General features: G+C 40.7%; 1 protein-coding gene across 26 annotated transcripts in view; it reads left to right on the forward strand.

Moving 5' to 3' along the window:
* ICA1 (islet cell autoantigen 1) overlaps positions 1-20,838 on the forward strand; it is a 142,112-nt gene that overhangs the window by 35,580 nt on the left and 85,694 nt on the right. For all 26 annotated transcript variants that reach the window (XM_082693332.1, XM_082693351.1, XM_082693343.1 and 23 more), the window contains one exon: positions 1,157-1,355. In XM_082693332.1, coding sequence (XP_082549458.1) covers positions 1,157-1,355 — 199 coding nt within the window. The remainder of the gene's footprint in view (positions 1-1,156; positions 1,356-20,838) is intronic.

Here is a 20,838-nt window from a genome sequence, read left to right on the forward strand (position 1 = left end):
GAGTATTTCATCCACAGTTTGATATGCCTCAAACTTTTTTTTTGATAAATAAATAATGGCATTTTACAGCTAATATGATAATTATATCTCTTTGCATAATACACATACATTTATGGTGTAGGATCCTCAAGTTTTGTTTCTCTGTAAGGATCAATCATCTAACCTATCTGAATGTGCCTAACATGTTGTTCTACAGTGCTTCTCTTCCTTTCTAGACCATTTAAACATGTTTCTGTTTGGGTCACCTGGTGGCCTCATCAGTTAAGGGTCTGACTGTTGATTTTGGCTTAGGTCATGGTCTCAGGGTCATGAGATTGAGCTCCACATCAGGTTCCACATTCAGCACAGAATCTGTTTAATTGCTCTACTTCTCTCTGTCCTTCCCCCTGCTCACATACTCTCTCTCTCCCTCTATCTCTAAAATAGATAGGGGCACCTGGGTGGCTCAGTGGGTTAAGCTGCTGCCTTTGGCTCAGGTCATGATCTCAGGGTCCTGGGATCGAGTCCCGCATTGGGCTCTCTGCTCAGCAGGGAGCCTGCTTCCCTCTCTCTTTCTCTGCCTGCCTCTCCGTCTACTTGTGATTTCTCTCTGTCAAATAAATAAATAAAATCTTAAAAAAAAAAAAAGAGTCTAAAATAGATAGATGAAATCTTTTTAAAAAATTGCTTCTGTTTGTGCTCCATTCTCTGTGACTGTTGGAGCAAGCAGGAGGTTGCCTTAGCATTTGGAGAGTAATCTAAAATGACCTAGTAGGGGAGATCCTAATCATGCACCAATCCATCGCTCCTTAAAGGGCCAGGCTTCAGAGGAGCAGAGACAGGGATGCCAAGAACAGAAATGGGAAATGGTTATGTCTTGACCTTTCTCCATTAACACGGGGTTGGTACCAACTCCAGACACTCTTTGCTCAGGCATGAGAGTACCCCCAACAGTCCTGTTGGAAATACTTCCCAGTGGTCCAGTTAAATAACAGGGATCCGTACATGGCTAATTTGATTGACTCATCAGTTCATCCATTTCAATCTAATATTTCTGCAGCATTGTCTATATTTCAGGCACTGTTCTAGGCTCATGAGTTTAAGATAGGTAAACTGTCAAGGATGCACACTTCTGGCTTGCTTGGTTTCAAGATTATGGCTTTATCCTCTTGTCTAGGTTGGCTTTGAGAAATCCTTTGTGTCGATTTCACCAAGAAGTGGAGACTTTTCGGCACCGGGCCATCTCAGACACTTGGCTGACGGTGAATCGCATGGAGCAGTGCCGGACTGAATACAGAGGGGCATTATTATGGATGAAGGATGTGTCACAGGAGCTTGATCCAGACCTCTACAAGCAAATGGAGAAGTTCAGGAAGGTAGGAGATTTTATGAAGGTTACCAAGAGGGGTACCTGCTGGAAGGTAATGAGGTGTGATTTGAATCCCTCTAGTGAAGAAGACATAACTCAAAAGCACCAAGGATGCAATTAATCATTGCCAGTGTCTTTTTATGTGACAGAATACCAATTAATGTGATCTATAATTCTCTAAGGGTAAGATAGAAGAGACAGCTGGAAATTGCTGGGATTTAGTAACTGGTTCTAATTGAAGTCAGATTTTCATATAATGTACACTTTTTTGTAACGTTGTCACTTCAAAATGCTTTTCCATGCATAACTAAAAATCAAGATTAGATCAAATGAAACTGCAAAGTGAGGACATGCTATTGGAGAAATCTTTTTTAATTGCTAATGAATTTTAAAGTTAATAGAATAATACTCCTTTGTTTTGTGAAGTGGGTTGAGAAGTGGCAGGGTTTGGTTGTGGGATTAACTAATGTTCCATCTGCAACAGACCTCTTCAGAAATTTGTCTGAAGATAATAGTTAGCTGAGAAGGTGATATGCTCTTAAATTTCCTTGAAACAACTGGTGAGCAGCAGAAGAACAATGTTTCCTTGGTATTTTAATTATCCTGTATCTATTCAGCCATTTGGCTACTTGGCCATACGAGGATACATCACACCACTAGGTGGCAGTCATACACTGAGTATTTATGAAAATGCAGAGACTGTTGTATACAATCTTGGTAGTTCTTTGTTTGGTTGATTTGGATGTATTTCAGGGTGTGAGAGAAGAAAAAAAAGCAAGCAAATGTCAGGTTTGACATAATATTATTTCAATTATCTTACTCATTTCAAATGACCCATTTGTAATTAGTGATGTTGCTTAAAATCCCTAGATTTCTTTGTAGGTACATCATGTGGAATTGTGAATGGGAAACCCTACTACTGATAGATGAAGCGTGTGGAATGGGGGGAAGGAAGGACATTCTGTTGCTTGAGAACTGGGTCACCAATTCCTGATGTACTATTAGATTGATACAAATACTTTTAAAAGCCAAATCTTAACTTCATTTGTAATTTGGAGTCCCTCTCTGTGAAATCAGAGTTTATTTTATTTCTAATTATAAATAACCTTAATGTGGTAGCAGCATCTAACTTCTTGGCAAGGCAGATTTCTGAATTCATGAGAAATCTGAACTGAACAGTAAAGCTCACTCATTTTATAAAAGAGAAAATTAAGGCCCAGGCTTCATTAGAAATTTCCTGACTTTCTAATCAGGCCAGTAATTTGGTTTGTCTTTGACACTTTATTTGTGGGTTAGAGGAGGACGGAGTAGGGAAGTTAAAACAAAATAAAAAACCTTATCTGCAGAGAATAGTGCCCATCATTTTATATCTACTATCTCCTTTAATCACAGATTTAATTTTATAGGTGGAGAAAATGATACCTATGTTAACTAGCCCAAGGTCAGACAAGGAAATGAAGGTTAGAATCCTAGAAAATATGCATGATTTTTTCCTTAAGAGAAAAAGACTGACCTAAAATTGACATTTTCCTTGTAATACCAGTCCTTTGATTTATTCACTTAACAAACATTTATTTGAGCACCTTTTATGTACCATGTAATAAAAATAAAAATACAGGCACCTGGTTGGCAGCCAGTTAAGCCACCGACTGAGTTTTGGTTCAGGTCATGATATCATGGACCATAAGATGGAGCCCCAGGTTGACATTGGGTTCTGCACTCAGCGAGGAGTCTGCTTGAAGATTCTCTCCCTCTTCCACTACCCTTGCCCTGTTTATGCTCACTCACTCTCTAAAAGAAACAACTCTTTAAAAAATTTGAAAATACGATTATTCTGGAAGGCTGGACAATATCACGTAGAATTGTGTTGATTTGGTTTTATTTTGGAGCATGGTTACTAGCTGTATAACGATGAATAAAAACCAAGCCCTTGGTCATTTGGTTTGAATGTTGAAATACTACCCACTCTTAAGTGTCATCAATCTGTTGATTTTGGAAAATATGGTTTAAAGGAATCCTTTGCCATGCAGAAGTAGCTGAGAGATGCCTTACTCTACAATCCCTTATGTGCTGGATTTAATTTAATAGCTGAACATGGTGTACTTTGAATTTAGGGAAAGAATTTGTTTTTAAGAAGTCTATATTCAGGGCTCCATCATCCTCTATATTAGGCAGGACTGTCGCTGAGGACAGGGACCAGATTCATCTCTTCACTTTCGTACCCCAGGGTCAGACTAGCACCTGGCCCAGGTTAGCATTCGTAGAGCATGCTCCGATTCCAGCCATGGAGTCTGAGGTCCCAGACCCACTGTTTCTCCAACAATAGGGCATTCTGGCCCCACACAACTCACCTTGTGACATTTTGGAATTGACCTAGGGTTTTACAGTTAAGAAAGAGCGTTATCAGTTTGTGACTTGCTGCTTTCTTGGGAATGAATTTCAATTGTGGAGTTTGCTGTTTGCTTGGAGTTTATAACATGAAATTTAACTGTGAGCAAGCTTGAGTGTTTTGTCCCAGCAGGATTCCATTTTGAACAGAGTCTCCATTCATCTCTCAGAAACGTGTTACCAGAAGGAATTTTTGTGTCCTCTGGGAGAGGGGTCCGGCTGTGGGTGGCCCCTTAGGGGAGTCACTGTGGGAGCGAGAATCTCAGTCTCTGCAGAGCCAGCTGCCACCTTCATGGTTCAGCTGATGAAGCCGGAACTAAAGTAGTATTTTGCTATAAATTCAGTTCTTTGGGCTCACACTTTCTGAGGAGATAGATTTCTAATTCATCCTCACAGATATGATCCCATGGTTGCAGTCTTAAGTATGCATTCATTCATTTATTCATCCTCCCAACAAACAATATGGAAGCCCCACTGCATGCTGGGCCCATGCACAAAGATACAGTAGCAAATAAGCAGGCATGATCCCTGCCTTCCTGTCCTGTGTCATCAGTTGGGGATGGAGCAAGTAAATGTGATGCGGTAGGATGGATCGTTGTCTGAGGTGACACTTGGTGTCACAGGAGCACCTAGGAGGGGCTTCCTTGAGGAAGTCACGTCTAAACAAGACCGGAAAAGATGAGCGGGAAGGACTTGGGTGGAGGGAGAACACACAGCAGAGCAGAGTTCCGGGCTGAGGGGGACACTTAGGCAGTGGCCTTTAGATGAAAGCAAACAGGGCACCTGGAAGGACCTGAAAGGCTTTTACAACCAGAGTACAAAAGCAGAGCAGGTGTGGGAATGGGGGGACCCGTACTATGGCAGCTGGACAGGTACGCAGGGCCAGACTAGAAGAGGCATCTCTGGGTGAGGGTTGGGGGAATGGAGGGTGTTGAGGCAGGAGGGAGCACCATCACCTTTCTGCTCTCACTCGCTCACCCAGAATGTAAGGTGGAGAAGGGACTGGGAGGACCCAAGCTGTTGGGAAGACATGGGGGAGATATGGGTGCCCCTGATTGAAGGGGCAAGCAGACCAGGGAAGGGTTCTGGTTCTGTTCTGCCCTCTCCCACATTCCGTAATCACACCATTTAATTACACAGCTCTTCATTCTTCTTAGAAATGAACAGAATAGTATAAATAAATAGCAAGATCAAGTGTACTTTCCCTTCCAACCATTGCTTTTCTCATCATGTTTTCAAAGGGCTAAAAACTTTTTAAATAACACACAGTGAGCATGACCAAAATGATGAATGAAAAACTTAAAATTAAACAAAGCAAATAATCTGTTTTCATTCTGGCACCCTTTGAAGCACATGGGCCTGATGACAGATCTCTCAGCAGCAACACTAATAAGCATTTATTAAGTGCCTATATTTGGTGATGGAAATACAAAGAGGTGGAAAAGCTTGATCCCAGCCTTCTAGAAGGACCCTGCTAGTCATCTGTTCCTTGTCAAAATTACCGTGATAAACAAGACACCTGGAGAGTGTGGCCATATGTAGCTATTCTCCGAAAGACCAAATAATAGGAGATAGATGAATTTCAATGCACAGAGCTGGATGGCGTAGGAGCGGTTGGAAGCCTCCTCCTGACAGCGTGATTCACCCTAGGAGGGAAATGGACAGGAGGCGACACCATGAAGTATTTTACGAGCAGTTACAACGTGTGATATACGTGCCCTTTGAAGGCAGAGTAAAAGTGTATGATTTAAAAATAGAAGTCAGCTTCTTGTAGCAGATTACATCAGCTTAAGTTGTGAGCTCACAGAAGAGCTTTTGCAGCCTGATGCCCTTGAGAGAGTCCTCCTGTGGTCAATTAAATGTCTTGTTTTTCTTGAAAGTCAGAAATGGGATGGAAGGTAATTATTCTAAATGGAATAAAAGCTGCGTTAGGTGTAAGAAAATAGTTCTGAATCCTCTAAAGAGATAATATGGAAATGTATACGTGGGTATTTGTTATGAGTCGCAGTCCTCATAGACAAGGACAAGGGAACCAGCGTTTTAATGAGGGCCATTTATTAAATGGCTTAATCAAATCCTACAGCATTTGTCTAGGGTTTCATCACCATAATTCAAAAGGGTATCTAAAAGATATTGTAGGAAACAATAGGTATTGTAGGAATATCATTCCTACAAAAGGTATTGTAGGAATGATACACACTGGTATTCTTGGGCTTGTGTCTATTTAAAATAGTGTTAGATTTTGGAGAGCTGCTAATTCACTCTAAGTCCTGTTAGCAAGTAATATGTTAGTGTGAGATGGTTTCTTAATAAATGGTGGGGGCTTAATATGTGGGGCCTTATTTGGGTCATCAGCCAGGGGTGTTCCTGTGTCCCACTGAAGGTTTGGGTCTATAGAGCTTGGTCAAGGACTAGTAAACAGCAGTATTGATGTTAGAGGCTTTTTTTTTTTTTTTTCCCTGTGGACAAAGACTTGGGTTAATTAATTTGACAGTATCATTAATTACTGCTGAAATCATTGGTCTTTGTCAGAGGTCGAGCTCTTTTAGCAATTGAGGGCAGGTCCCATGGGAGCTGGAGACGCCAAGTAATGCAGGAATATCACTGCTCAGCCATCTCCTCATTCTGTGTTAAAAGCCTTTCCTTTTTTGCCTGAGCTATCCATCCAGCTTTCTGGCTTGCACGGGTGTTCTGCTTCAGTTCAGTGCCAAGGGCAGGGCTACGACCCCCCAGTAAGTTGTGATGAGTGAGCGTGGAGAATTTCAGGTTTGGGTCCGCACAATAGACCAACCTATGAGCCTGTTTAATCAGTGCCTTGACTCCAGGACTCTGCTTTAATTCATACATAAAAGGGGAGGGCGTTTGACCCATTATCTTTTCTGTCTCTTCTAGGGCTGAAATCCTACACACTGGCTTGAGTTCTTTGATGAGTAAAAATTCCTTTTGTAAAGCTAACATACTCTTGAACCTATCTGTTTCATGACCCTCCATCTTCATTTCCTGGTTTTTTTTGGTGTGCTTGTTGTTCGTTTTGGTCATTTAACTAGGGAGCCTATTTTTTTGTGATCTCCAAGAAGATCAAATCAAGTTGTTAACCTTCCCGCTGCGTGGCTGTTTCTTTACCTAAATGCTATAGGAAAGATATGCCATTCTCATATGGCACACGTGGGAAGGGAACAAATAATTATATCCCTGCTTTCATTTTGTAATTTCATGAGATGAGGATTTTGGGGGTCTGTGTGTCTTTATTGATTTCCCCCTTGAACTCACTGAATGGTAAAGTTAGTTTCAGGTTTAAGTCAAGACCATTTGGAAGAGCAGGCATGAAACAGGTCACTTGCAGACCTCGTGACCAGCAGGCTACTGCTCCTGTTTGGAAACAGAAAGGAGCATGACTTCAGGGTTGGGGTGGTTCTATGCTCTGACCCCAGCCCTACCTACACCCGCTGTGACAGCTGGGATAGGTCTAGTGAGCCTATGGTAATTTTCTCATTCACTAAAGGAGAAATAGGTACTAGCTGGTCACCAAGCTCTTTTCCAGTTGTAACATTATTCTTTCTCCAAATTGTTAAACTCTGGAATTCTTAAGCTTATCTGTAGAGAAGAGTAGACACTGGAACAGAGCTAACCTGTCCTTTGTCATTGTAGGGTTTTCCTCCTGCAGCTAAGTACTGGTCTTGTTGAGTCTGCTTGATCCTGTTGCTGTTGATGTAATCTCAGACTCTGGAAAAGAAGAATACTTCACTCATAATTCTTGGGTATAGGAGAGTGATATTTTTACAAAATGATTCTAATTATCGGGGGTTTTTTGGTTTTTGTTTGTTTGTTTATTTATTTTTTTAGATTTCATTTATTTGACAGATCAGAAGTAGGCAGAGAGGCAGGCAGAAGGGGGAGGGGGAGAAGGCTCCCCGCTGAGCAGAGTGCCCGATGCGGGTCTCCATTCCAGGACCCTGAGATCATGACCCAAGACGAAAGCAGAGGCTTAATCCACTGAGCCACCCAGGTGTCCCCTAATTATCTTTTTTTTTTTTAAGATTTTATTTATTTATTTGACAGAGATCACAAGTAGATGGAGAGGCAAGCAGAGAGGGGGGGGGGGGAGCAGGCTTCCCGCTGAGCAGAGAACCCGATGTGGGACTCGATCCCAGGACCCTGAGATCATGACCTGAGCCAAAGGCAGCGGCTTAACCCACTGAGCCACCCAGGTGCCCCCTGCTAATTATCTTTTATTTAGATAATACTTTTGCAAGGGTTAGAAACCTAATGCACATGGGCCAACCACCTGTTTTGGTAAGTGACGTTTTATTGTAACATGACCACATGCATTCACTTATATATTATCTCTGTCTGTCTCCATGATATCGTGGAGAGTTGTGTAATTACAACAGAGACTGATCTGCAAAGCCATGATATTTACTTTTTGCCTTTTTACAGAAAAGAGTTTGCTGGCCTCTGATTTATAGGCATTTCTAGTGTGTGCTAAAGTGAGGAAGTTTTAAGAATTTAAAAATGTTTCATTATGTTAAAACATATACCATAAAATTTGCCATCTAGCCATTTTAAAGTATCCAGTTTAGTAGTATTAAGTATATGCACATTGTTGTACAACAGATCTCCTAAACTTTTTCATCTTGCAAAACCGAAACTGTGTACCCATTAAGCATCCACTCCCCATTTCCCTCTACTCAGCCTCTGGTAACTATTTTTCTATTCTCTGTTTTTATGAATTTGACTACTTTAGCAACCTAATATATGTGGAATCACGCAGTATATGTCTTTTTGTGACTACATAATGTCTTCACTTAGCATAATGTCTTCAAGGTTCATCCATGTTGTCTCATAGGGCAGGATGTCCTTCCTCTTCAAAGAATGATAATAATAATTTTAAGGAATAATAATTTAAGAAATAATATTGTATGCTTATACCACCACATTTTATTCATTCACCAACAGACACATTTAGGGTACTTCCATCGCTTGGCTAGTGTGCATGTGCTACTTATGAACATGGGTGTGCAAATAACTGTAAGACCTTCCTTTGAACCCCGAATCCATAATGAACAAACATAATAGGCATCTTATAAATGTTTGTATTACTGAATGATATTTAATGCTGCCATTGAATAAAAACAACACTTATGCTATGGAAGTAAGCAGTCATTTGATTTTATCATCCTGGAAGATATTGTGTAAACATACTAATTCGTAATTTATATTATCTAATTTCTGTTAGAATAGTAAATATTGCTCTATTAAAAAAAAAAAACCTGTATAATACCACAAAAGCAAATGTTTTGGTTTAAAATAGATTTTTCCATGGGGGAGTGGAAAGAACTATTTCTTTCTTGAGAGAGGTATCAAATCTTTGCATATGGCACTTCTCCAGTTGTTTGAGGGAAAAGCTTACTTAACTCTCAAGTTTCAGAGTAGACTCTGGACAAAAGTGTATTACCGAAGTGTGAACTGATCCCATCCAAGATAGTTTTCCTTTTGCCAAATTGTCTGGCTTTTCTACCTAAGACTTATATGTATTGGATGACATATGCAAACCTGGTTTCTAGAATTTCATGGATGATAATATACAAAACATAAGAATTTACTGAGTGGAACCAGCAGGTTCCAGATCAAAATTGCCGCCATATAATGAGCCCATTTTATAACAAGGCCTTCTCGGTGCGTTCGCAGCTAGAATGTCTTAGATGGATTCATTATTTCCATGTTTCACCATGTTGTGCTTTTGGCTGCAGGGTCAGAGGAGTGGCTGGGGCCCATGACACACACTCCCTCCCTCCCCCCAGCCCGCCCGCAGACTGTTCCATCTGCCTCTGTCTCCTTTTGGTAGCTTCTAAAGAAGGTGTCATTTTAGATTATGCTTAAATGGAAAATACTGTATTCAAGTAGTATGATATACTAGTTACTGCCTCTCTCATTTCTGTCTCCAAGTCTGCCCTATCTGTCTACCTCTCCAGATTACCCTCTTCCTTTTGGTTAACAGCTCAAATATCCTCTTTCAGCTAGTCCTCTTATTCCGTCTTGGCAAACTGGTTGCAAGTCTTACCATCTTCAAGAATTGAGTATGAAAAGACAGTTGTGCCCTCATGGGTTAGCTGAGCACTTTGGTTTTGAATGTTTATGCTTTAGGGATTCATTCCACTATGCTATTATTCTTATTTTATAAAATGGTGGTTTTACTTAGGTACACAAAATAGAGTGCGATTTTATTTAATTTCAAACAGAGGCAATGTATCGGCTATCTCCTGAATGCTAATAACTTTACAGTACTGTAAGTTACTTTTATTAGAGTTAAAAATAATTTCCTTCAGATACGCTCTTCTTTATAACCAGACCTTTCAGTGCCGGGGTGGGGGGTGGCAAAATGATTTGATGATTGTCTGAATTGTCACTTTTACATCAGACTGGATTTTTAAATCGGCTATGGAGAATTAGTATTTCAGAAAGAAAACTACTAAATCACAATTGCTTTGGGAAAAACATGTGTTCTGTGTTGTTTTGTCACCAAGGGATATTGAAAGGTTTTGAGTGGTACTTTTTAAATTATTGGGTTATTTTTTGAGAAACCCCCCCAAGAAAGTGTTTCTAACAAAATTTATCCAAGTACTGACTATGTGATGGAGTCACAGACTGTTAGGGTTTTACAGGTTCTCCTGTCGCTCAGTAAAACTCAGAATCTTCTTGCATCCAAGTCCTAAGCCGATCTGTACTTAGCGTTTGAACTATCACAAGAATGAGTTCATAGAAAACTAGTATTTCCATTCACAGTCCTGAGGTTAAAAAAAAAAAAAAAAAAAGACATGATTATACTTGATCTTCAGAAAACTGACATAATAGTAATCTCAGAGGGTGATTAGCCACGGAGGCCCACATGTTATCCAGCGTATGACCTGGTCCATGGTAGCTCTCTTCACTAAAGCGTGCAGTTTCTCCACCAGTTTCATCTCTCGTGTCTCACAGTGACTTCACTTTGCCTCCTTTAGTGAATTTTTAGTGAACAGAAAACCTTGAACAAAAAGCAACTTTAATGTGTATGTGCTTCCCCTTCTAGCGTAACATTTTCAGGACAATCCCAGGTATAATAGAAATATCCCAAGGGAAAAAATTCTGTTTCATATTCAACAGTTATCCCACACTTAATCATTACACAGGATGAATGAAATTCATATATGGGAGTCCTAAAATCTTACATTGGCCAATTTCACATGGACTCAGGGAGTCCTAAGAAGAAGCAGGCCCTTGAAAGGCCATTGGTTTAACTTTGACATGAGATTCCCACATGCATTAATCAGGCTTCTGTTGTTCCCATCAAATGAAATATGATTTTAGGGCTTGGTAACACTTCACAGTTGATTGGCTCTTTCTATCCAACTACCTGTCTATCTGTCCATCCATCTATTTAAATTCACTCCCCAGCTGTGATCCTGAGACAACCATTGTCATTTAGATGCTGATTCCTTACTGTGGTTCTTCTGGTGACTGCTGATGTTGGAATAAGGGATACTTCTCAAGATAGATTAATTACATAAACAAATTGAGGGATGGGTTTTTTTTCCTGCTTTGTTCTTTTAAATAGCGACCCCTTCTCCCCCAGGCCTTCAGAGGTAGGACTCCGCATTCTTATAAGCAAACATAGTTCATGGGTATTAGTTCATGTTCTGAGAGAGGTCCAGGCTGAGAGATTTGGAAAATAACCCACATAGAGGGAAGAAGGGCCATATGAAAAGCCCATAGATTTAAAGCATGGGAAATAAATAAATTTATCAAATAGACAGGGAAGCTGAAAAGAAGCTAACAGAGTAAAATTTATTACATTTAGGGCCTTGTTCCCTTTCACCTTTTTTTTATCTTAATACACGAGAACCTGGGAATAGTGGTTGCTTCTTTGGCAGGGGACTAGGTTGGGGGATGGGAGGCGGGGGATGAGAATGAGGTTGGCGTTGTACTGTATGCCCTTTGTGTGCTTTTAAAGCTTGTGTGCTATGCATGTATTATCTTTCCAATTACATGTATAAAAATAATGAAATTAATGATATTTGAGTGAGAATAAGTAAGATTTGATAGAAGGGAAAATACGGATAGAAAACTCTTAAGTTAATGAAAACAGATGTCACATGAGCAGCTGAATGAGGAGTTTGGAGGATGAAGTCATTTTCAAGAACCATCTTCAAGGAAGAGCCATGTGAGGTGGTAACGTCACTGAAGAGAAGAAGGATCAAAGGCAAATGCCTGAGGGAAAGAGGAAGAATGTTTCTTTTGAAAGCCTTTACTGTTCTAAGAGCAGAGTTATGCCTATCCTGAAGGGTTTGGGGCAAAGGTGAGAAAGTAAACAGATAGCTTTTCCCATCTCTTCTCAACTGCATCCCAGAAGGAAAAAGTTCTCTGATATGCATCAGTGAGAATGTAGAGAAAAATCCTCTCCCAAAAAAGAAAGGGGGAGCTGGGAGCTGTTTCAGAAGGAACAGTCTGCAGTTTGGACTCCACATTAGGTCCTTGGAGTTGGGTTGGAGCATCGTATAGGCTGGTATTTGGTCTCTCAACTTGGCGGTTTTCTGCTGGCTTGAATGATGTGTCCTGTGTTCACTGTCCACGTCTAACTTTCACACATACTCAATATACTCAGACAACATCTTGCTGGCACCACGGTATCTCTCTCAACCCTTTTCTCTAAATCTAGCAGTTTCATTAGTTCCTTTTTATAGGTCACCTTCCAGGTTTTACAAATAAAAACAAAGCATACTTATGTGCCTGTGAGCACCAATTTTGTCATTAAAACTTCTGGAGAAGTAATATCCCTTGTCCTAAATTGATCTCTATCCGCTTTAGCTTCCTCATTTTTATTTTTTACTAGTTTATTTTTAATGCTCTTACCAGGGCCTCCTAATGCTCAAGTTTCAAAAGAAACTGAAATACATGCTGATTCTAAATCACACGTCTTTCTGTGCCCCCATTATGGATTGGGGGCCCCTTAACCGAGTGTACTTGTCAAAATCAAATATGACTGGGAAGGCATAAGGGCTTCGTAGCTACCACGACTCCCAGAGACTGGAGACTGTATTCGGGTTCCACCAAGATTTTATCATGGTCACCATAAATCAGTGTTTTAACAAGTTGGAAGCATCTTTAAAGATTTCCATATCTTCCTCATCCAGCGTAGGCAAAGCTTCCTTACCCTCCTTCCCCAAGCCCTGCCAGGAAAAGCCAATGATTTGTAAATTGAAGCTATGTCAGCTCAAGCTTTTATTGGTACTTATTATCTGAGTCTCCGTCTGCTTTTAATTTTAATTCTTTGCTGAAAGAACTAGCTTGGCCTTTTTTTTTTTTTTTTAAATTTTTTGCACATCTTTCCACTTTAAAAAGCAATAGCTAAAAGTAGTGATGTGAGCCAGACAATGGTTTCCAAAGTTAGCCTCCCTCTTTCCTATCTTTAGTGTATTTTAGGTTTGGGGCAAACCTCTTGTTTTCAGTGTTGACCTACTTGCCTCTCTCTTCTCCTGTCATGTCCCCATTTCTCCCACCATCCTGCAGTTTTAGCAAATAAATCATGTAAGGAAAACAGACATTAAGAAATTGATGTTAGGAAAGAGGGTTTTGAAAACAAAATGAAGATTTGATCAACTTTTTCACCCATCCTTTGAGAAATGAAGAACGTATTTTCATAGAATGTTAAATATGAGTTGTGCAAAAGTCAAAATACTGCTCATTTTAAAGATATCTTTTTCTAGTACAAAAGCACAGCAGATATTTAAGCTCTATGCTGAACAATATGATCAGTTTATTTATATGAGATAATTAACATATTTGAATTTTTTCCCAGCCAAGGGTTTTTCTTAGCATTCTGCCATATAGATAGATGTAGCAGCTACTTAAATATGTACACAATGCAGAATATTTCTGATTAAATATTTGTAAAATGCTCTTCAGTTTAAAAAGCTGTTTCATATTCATCACTTCGTTAAAGCTACACAGCAGTCAGCGAGGGCATGAATTCTTCGTCCTGTTTCACAGCTAAGACTGAAAAGGCAAAGTCTGACTGACTTGCTCACAGCCACATACATGAATCAGGATTTGAACCGGAGTCCTCTGAATCCAAACTCAATGCTCCTCCTACCATTTCTGCCCCAAGTTCTACCTAATCCAATAAATGGATCCCTTGTGTAGTGAAGTTGCTGTGGGAGAAAATGTTTTTTTTGTGGTGGAAGAGACCCGGCCACAATCTTCCAGAACATTCCACACCTTCTGTTCTCATTTTCTCTGACCTCAAAGGCCCATTTTACTTGTACTCTTCAAGAGTACTGGTATTTTTTTTTCTTTCTTCTCTCTAGGCCAGTTCATCAATCTGTCTTCTGAACATCTAGTCACATTTCTACATTCAGCATTTTGCACTTTTCTTCTACCTTGCTCTCTGAGTGCCCTTTTGAGATGGAATGGCTGGTGTTCAGGTGTCCTTAGGGTCAGGTACCCAAGTCCCGCAGCAATGTACTTTAAGCTCAGAGCCCTATGTGTGAACAAATGGTATAAGGCTCATGGATGGAAAGTAGACATCACAAAGGCCAGCACTCTGTCCAAGGGTCCTATGCATATTGGCTTGTAGGTTTAAAGCCAGGACACTATGCAAAGACTTTGACTCCTGAGAAGAAAGGAATAGACAGAGGCCCTTCAGGAAATAGGGACAAATAGAGAGCACGCCTTCGTGATGTTTTCCCTGAAAGACACACGTACAACCAACCTTGAATTACGGCCTCTATGGTCTGTGTTGAGAATGAGAATTGCCTAAGAAGCAAGCTGGACATGGAGAATCCTGGATTCCACCTGATGATCCTGTTTTAGGAGGCCTGGGGTGGACCCTAGGCATCTCATTTTCAGCGAGCTCCAGAGGTGATTCCCTTGCTGGGGAATCCCCTGACCACATCTTAAGATGTACTTTCTCAGAGCACCATGGTGGCATAGCTGATGCTTACAATGATGACTAATCCATCAAAAAACAATTTTTCTCTAATGAGATAGACATTCAAAAGGACAGATGTTTAATGGACAAAGATATCTCATTTTTTAAGTTTTAAAAAATAGAGTAGACTTGAATTATATGGAAAAGCCAGTTAAATGAAGCCACTTGATTCTCCCAGGGGTCCTACTATATTAAGCATTATTATGCTTTTTGGTAATCACCATATATGTTTTCTTAAACCCTAGAACCTGGAGATTTGTATACCACAGACACTCAAATATACTTACTTTGCTCATTAACAATCTGTATTAATCTTGCTAATTAAATCATTTTTCCTATTTCCACTAAACCCTCCTTCGTGTACTCCACACTGACTCAGATAACTTGAAAAAGCTAGAATGGAGTTTCAGGTTAGTTATTATCTAGAACTGATGACTCAAGATCATGCTGCTTTGTGGGTGCACAGCAAACAATTCTGAGAATTAATTTATACATGTTCAACACAGGGAATTTTCCAGGCAATCTGGCACTAACATGCATATATCCTAATACGCATGTTAAAAATGACCGCAGCATTACAAATAAATCTCGCCCCCCCACCCCCGCATCCTTCCTGCTTCTTGTGGTTTGTCTACCGCCTGTCACTGGTCCATCCACTTAGGACTAGATCAGTCTCAGACTGAGAAGGCTTTACCACCAGGTCCTGCAAAACTGCCGTCATTGTACTGTGTGGCTTGTTATGGCTAACATTATTCAAAAGAAATAATGTCCTGGCTTTGACGTACTTTCTGTAGTGAGTACCAAGGTTGAGGAAGAGTCACAGATATGAAAACAGTACTGCTCATTTGTTGCAGAATGACATTTCTGTTCTTGTGGGGATAGATGAGAGTCTGTGAAATCATAAATGAAGAATGCCAAGAATATAGTACTTTGGCATTTCTTGACAAATGTCAGTCATTCTTGAGTAAGACAAATAAGACTTTGAAGCTGAATGTAATAGTAGAAATGATAACAGAATTAATAAACACATTACTAAATATTTCTCTTGTGCCAGCATTTTACATAAATAAGCCCATTAAAATTCTTCAAAGGATAGATATCATTATCCCCTCTTGACAGATGAGGATTTTGAAGCTTGAAGAGGTTAAATAACTTTCTTATCGCCACACAGAACATGGACCAGATGGGAAGGGGTTGTAAATGTACTCAGGTCACCTCTACATACATAAGTCCTTATTGTCTAGACCAGAAGTGTTTTCTTTATGAGAATGCATGGTGGGGACTTAAAGATTTATCAGTTAAAGGAGGGTAAATATTCTCCCTTGTTTCAGTTTAAATACTCAATCTACTCCAAATGTGTCTTCCTACTAGCACTAGTTTTAGTCTCTTTGGAATGCTCTTTCACAATTCCATCCTATTTCTCCCCAGGAGGGCATTGGGCTGACTACATCCTAGAATTGGAAGGGAGGATGGTATTCTTGAAACCACCCTAAATCCCCTGGCTCTTTTCCTTGTCTTTGCTGCAATATGGCTAGTCTGTGCTTGCATGGTATGTCCCTGAAGCCTATGGCTAAGATAAGCCCTGGTCTCTTCCTTGGCTCTGGTAATGTTCTAGGAGCTTCAGCCACCTTTCGTTGACAAATCACCCTAATGGCAACTCAGACTACTTTAGACTCCAGTTTGGCCTTCAACCCGGGGCCCCTCCCTATCAAGTTCACCACCTGCACCCTCAGCCACCTTCTACTTCCTTCTGCAGGTCAGGTGAAATCTTCTGGATTTCTTCCTCTCCATACCCAAGAGCCCAAGGAGATCCTGGGGAGCTAAATTATGCCCTCCGTCATCAGCTGCACTGCTCTACTTGGATGCAGCTGATCCTGTTTGGAGCCAAGACAGGCTTGAGAGGCAATCCCCTTGCAAACCCCCAGCCAGGTAGTGAGGCAGACTACATTTTGCCTTTAATGTTTCCTTCCATGCTGGAAGAGAGGTAGACACATATATGATATCACCAGTGCCATGAGCTATTCCCAAAGTCCTGGGAGGAGGGAGGAAGTGATTTCTCAGCTATTCACTAATCTGCTTCTTCTGGAAAATATCCTTTCTCCGTCCTTTCATTTCACCAACAGGCTCCTTTTCTTTCTCAAGCTGACTAGAAGGCATCCCTCAAAAATCGTCACCAGATCCTCTGTCTTTCACTATCCTCAAACTCGGTAAGTGACCTAATACATTGTCACAGCTACAACTATGTTCTCGGTATCAGTCACTGGATCTCATCCACTAAGCCTAGTTTTTGACTTAAGCTAATGAGACCCCATAGGAAACGCTGGTCTCTTCACAATCTGCAATCTGCTTGACATGATACTGTCCTCTCCCCGTGTTCAGTCTCCTCCTCAGATAAGCCTTTTGTTCTTACCATTTACCTGGCTTTGTTGATGGCCCTACCAGTCTCGAGACTCCAGACTCAAACCTGACACATTCCTTATCTTCACCCCCTTTATCCAGTCAGCCATCATATAGCCCACTGAGACTTCCTTCAGAATACTCCTTGTCCTGGTCCCTTCCTCTTGAGTCTCATGCAGCAATACCAGTCTTGGATTTTTATCACCTGGGGCTTTAATCAAAGACCTCTAACAGATAAACCCCCCCCCTGTCTTTCTTGCCCCTTGCATAGTCTTATCCTTCCCCCTCCAACCACCATATACAGACACATACGAAATAGTACCTTCTCTAATGGTCTTGATGGTCTTGTCATGCTGCATCTCTGCTCAGAGATCTACTGTGCTTATCTGCTAACCATGTTCCCTGTGACTTGCCCACTTTATCCATCCAGTGCTGGCCCACACTCCAGTTTAACTGGACCATGTTATCATCAGAACAGGTTGCAGCACTGTTTGGCAGTAGAGATACTAAAGGAATAACTATTAATGTGGGGAGAGTCCTAAGGAAACTGAAAACATCCTGTTTTCTATAGATTTTATAGCAGTAGGAGGTAGACTCATTTGGATGTTTTAGATGCAGGACCCAGTAGATGATCTTGTGTCCTCTTCAGATGTGTATATCTGTCCACATGACAGTTGCACCTGGTGAACGGATCTGGGAAGACTTTTGCTTTTAACCAAAGAGGGAAGTATGTTATCAACCTTACCTGACTGTTGTTTCTACCTTACTAATGAACTGTGCAAGCTTCCTCTAGGTAGAGACCTCATATACCTTTTGAAGAACTTTAAGACCATGCTTTGTGACTCCCTTTGGTACCTTTTATTATTTTTTCCCCTCAGCTTCAGTCAGAAATCTTCTTTCTTTTATGTTTGTTCTGTCAAGCATTTTTATATGCCTGTTTGTGCATTAATTGAGAATCCCTTGTCACCTAGAGAACGATTCTTGTTTTCAAAAGCACTTGTTTTCAAAAGCAACATTGTTGCTCCTCTTCATCTTCCTGCGAATTGAATAAGAAAGATCTGCCTTGTCCTTTTTGCATCTTATGTTGTACCTTCTGTAAAGGCAGAGTTTTTCCTTAAAGCACGGGTCAGGATTCCGGCTTCCCTGAGACTCCTTGAAAGAGGTTCCCAGGGGTGCCTGGGTGGCTCGGTGGGCTAAAGCCTCTGCCTTCGGCTTAGGTCATGATCCAAGAGTCCTGGGATCGAGCCCCGACTTGGGTTCTATGCTCAGCAGGGAGCCTGCTCCCCACTCTCTCTCTGCCTGCCTCTGCCTACTTGTGATCTCTCTCTGTCAAATAAATAAAATCTTTAAAAAAAAAAAAAAAGAAAAGAAAAGAAAAAAGAAAGAAAGGGGTTCCCAGAGAGGCAGACTGACCCTTCTATGAGGGACAGAAGCTTGGAAAGTTAATGGGAATGTTGATCAAGGAGATTGGATTTTTAAAAAGGAGATGTGAATTCCTAAGTGCCTTCTCTATGGCAGTATTTGTGGGTTTTGTTTTGTTTCTTTTGTGTGTGTGTGTGTGTATGTGTGTGTGTGTGTTTTTACCATTTCACTTTGATTTAGGAGCAAAAAGTTAACATTTGCAAAAAGAACATTCACTTCAAAGATAAATCGACTGTCCACAGAAACTCCAGGCTTCTTTTCCATTCTTTGAACTTCCCTCAGTGGCTTCAGTGACCAGTTATTGAATGTGCCTGCTGTGTTGGATACCATGGAAAATAAAACAGATATATAAAATAGTTTCCTCCTCAATTTTACAGTTTGGTTGGGTGGATAAGACATACACCTTTAAGAGAGACTGCTTGGTTGCTTGGTATTCACATGAATACTATGGTCCATGTATGGAATTTCCTTAGATTCCTGTCCCTTTAGAACTTCAGGAGGGGACATGAAGTCCCACCTAAGTTGGGTGAACTTGCCACTTTAAACTAAACGTATATCTATTCAAATTAAAATTCACAATGCCAAGGAGGGAATAATCTCTAATAATAACTACTCACACTCAGTGTTCCACTTTTTTTCATCTTTCATTTTATAAGTCATAGTTCCTGTGCCATGACAGCGACATCATAAGGAGCAAAGTAGAGGCTCCCAGAATGTGATTCACACATGGTCTCGTTGGAGAACCGGATAGAACTGGTACAGACACTTTCCTGGCTGACTGCAGATGGAATGCCCCTTTCAGCCAGAGCATGACTTGGTTGAGAGCTGGTTATGAGACTGCATTTACCAGTCAGGATTTCTGCCTGAGAAATAGTAGGAAAGAAGCTTGAAGTTACTTCTGGATTCTAAGGCTCTGCTTATTTGGTGGAAAGAGAACAAGTTAAAAAAGAATCGTGATGACTACCTTTATATGGGATGCCTAGAGGCAGTACCAGGTTTTGGAGAAGTGTGTGTGTGTGTGTGTGAGAGAGAGAGAGCGTGTGCGCTAGAGAATGAGGGTGCACAAGTGTGGGAGTGTGAGAACACACATGCACCCTGAGAATCAGCAATGTAGCTGCTTCCAGCATTTTTCCTGCCTGTCTTTACATGATTATACCACAGTTGGAAACAGGGAGCTATGTTTGTAGTAGATGTTTTAATCCAGCAACTCTCCTCACCAGTCAGCACCTCTGTATCCCATGGCATTTGGCCTGTTTCCTGCATTTTCTTCATTTTTCCAAAACAATCCTGGGGTTTCTCTGTGCTCTGCTTCTGGTGCTTTGGCAGTTTCCATCCTCAGCTTGGTGTAACTCATTTTCCAAACATGTGTCAGTTTCCTCCCATTGAGCACACATGTTGTTAGGCAAACTTGAGGGCACAGAGCTTAATGGGAGACAGCAATTTAAGGAAAACAAATCCTATATGAATATAAGTGATAGATATAAGTGTGTAGATACCAACATATAGCATTCCCCAAGGCATTTCCTGGCTATCAAACCATCTCTTTACTAGGTGCTATTTTATATAAATTGGACAAGCTAGCTACCTTAAACTAGCTACTCCCATTAATATAGTTTTCAACCCATTGAAATAATGGAAGAAGAAGAGCAGTACTAAGTTCACAGGTGCAATTAAGTGTTAGCATTCACTCATTTAACAAATGTTTTCATGCCCCTACTATGCACAGCACCAGGAATACAGTGCTCAGCAGAACAGGCATGATCTCTGCCCTCAGGGAACTAATAGACATACAATAAATATTTCATACTGAAGAAAACATAACTCAAAAGAAAATTATTACACTCTGGAAGTATGTGACTGGAACCTCGTTTAGACAGGAAAAGCAGAGTTCTATGTTTGGTCACTGATTTTAGCTTAGAGCTTGAGGATGCAATGGTGACAGCCAAGTTTCAAGGGTGAGCTCTGTGTGGAAGTTACAGAATATGTGAAAGTCCTGGGGTGGGAAAGGGCTGGGAGGAAAGAGACCCAGCTTGTGGGAGCAGAGTCAGCGAAGGGCAAGAGCCAGGTCATGGAGGACTTTGTAGAATGGGTAAAGGTCTTAGAATTTAGGTCTAGGTATCCTGAGAAGCTATTAAGAAAAGGAGTGAAATGATCAGATTTGTGTTTTCAAATGGTTATTCTGTCATATTTTTGGATGTGTACTAAGAAATGGGTGAGGAAGGGAGTGGAGAACAGGCATGGATTGTGGGAAAATATTAATGTAGCATTAAGGTGACTAATGATGGTGGCTTAGACAAGAGTAGCAGTAATCAGTGTGAAG

This window comes from Mustela nivalis, assembly GCF_964662115.1.
Source record: "Mustela nivalis genome assembly, chromosome: 12".
Lineage (NCBI taxonomy): Eukaryota > Metazoa > Chordata > Mammalia > Carnivora > Mustelidae > Mustela > Mustela nivalis.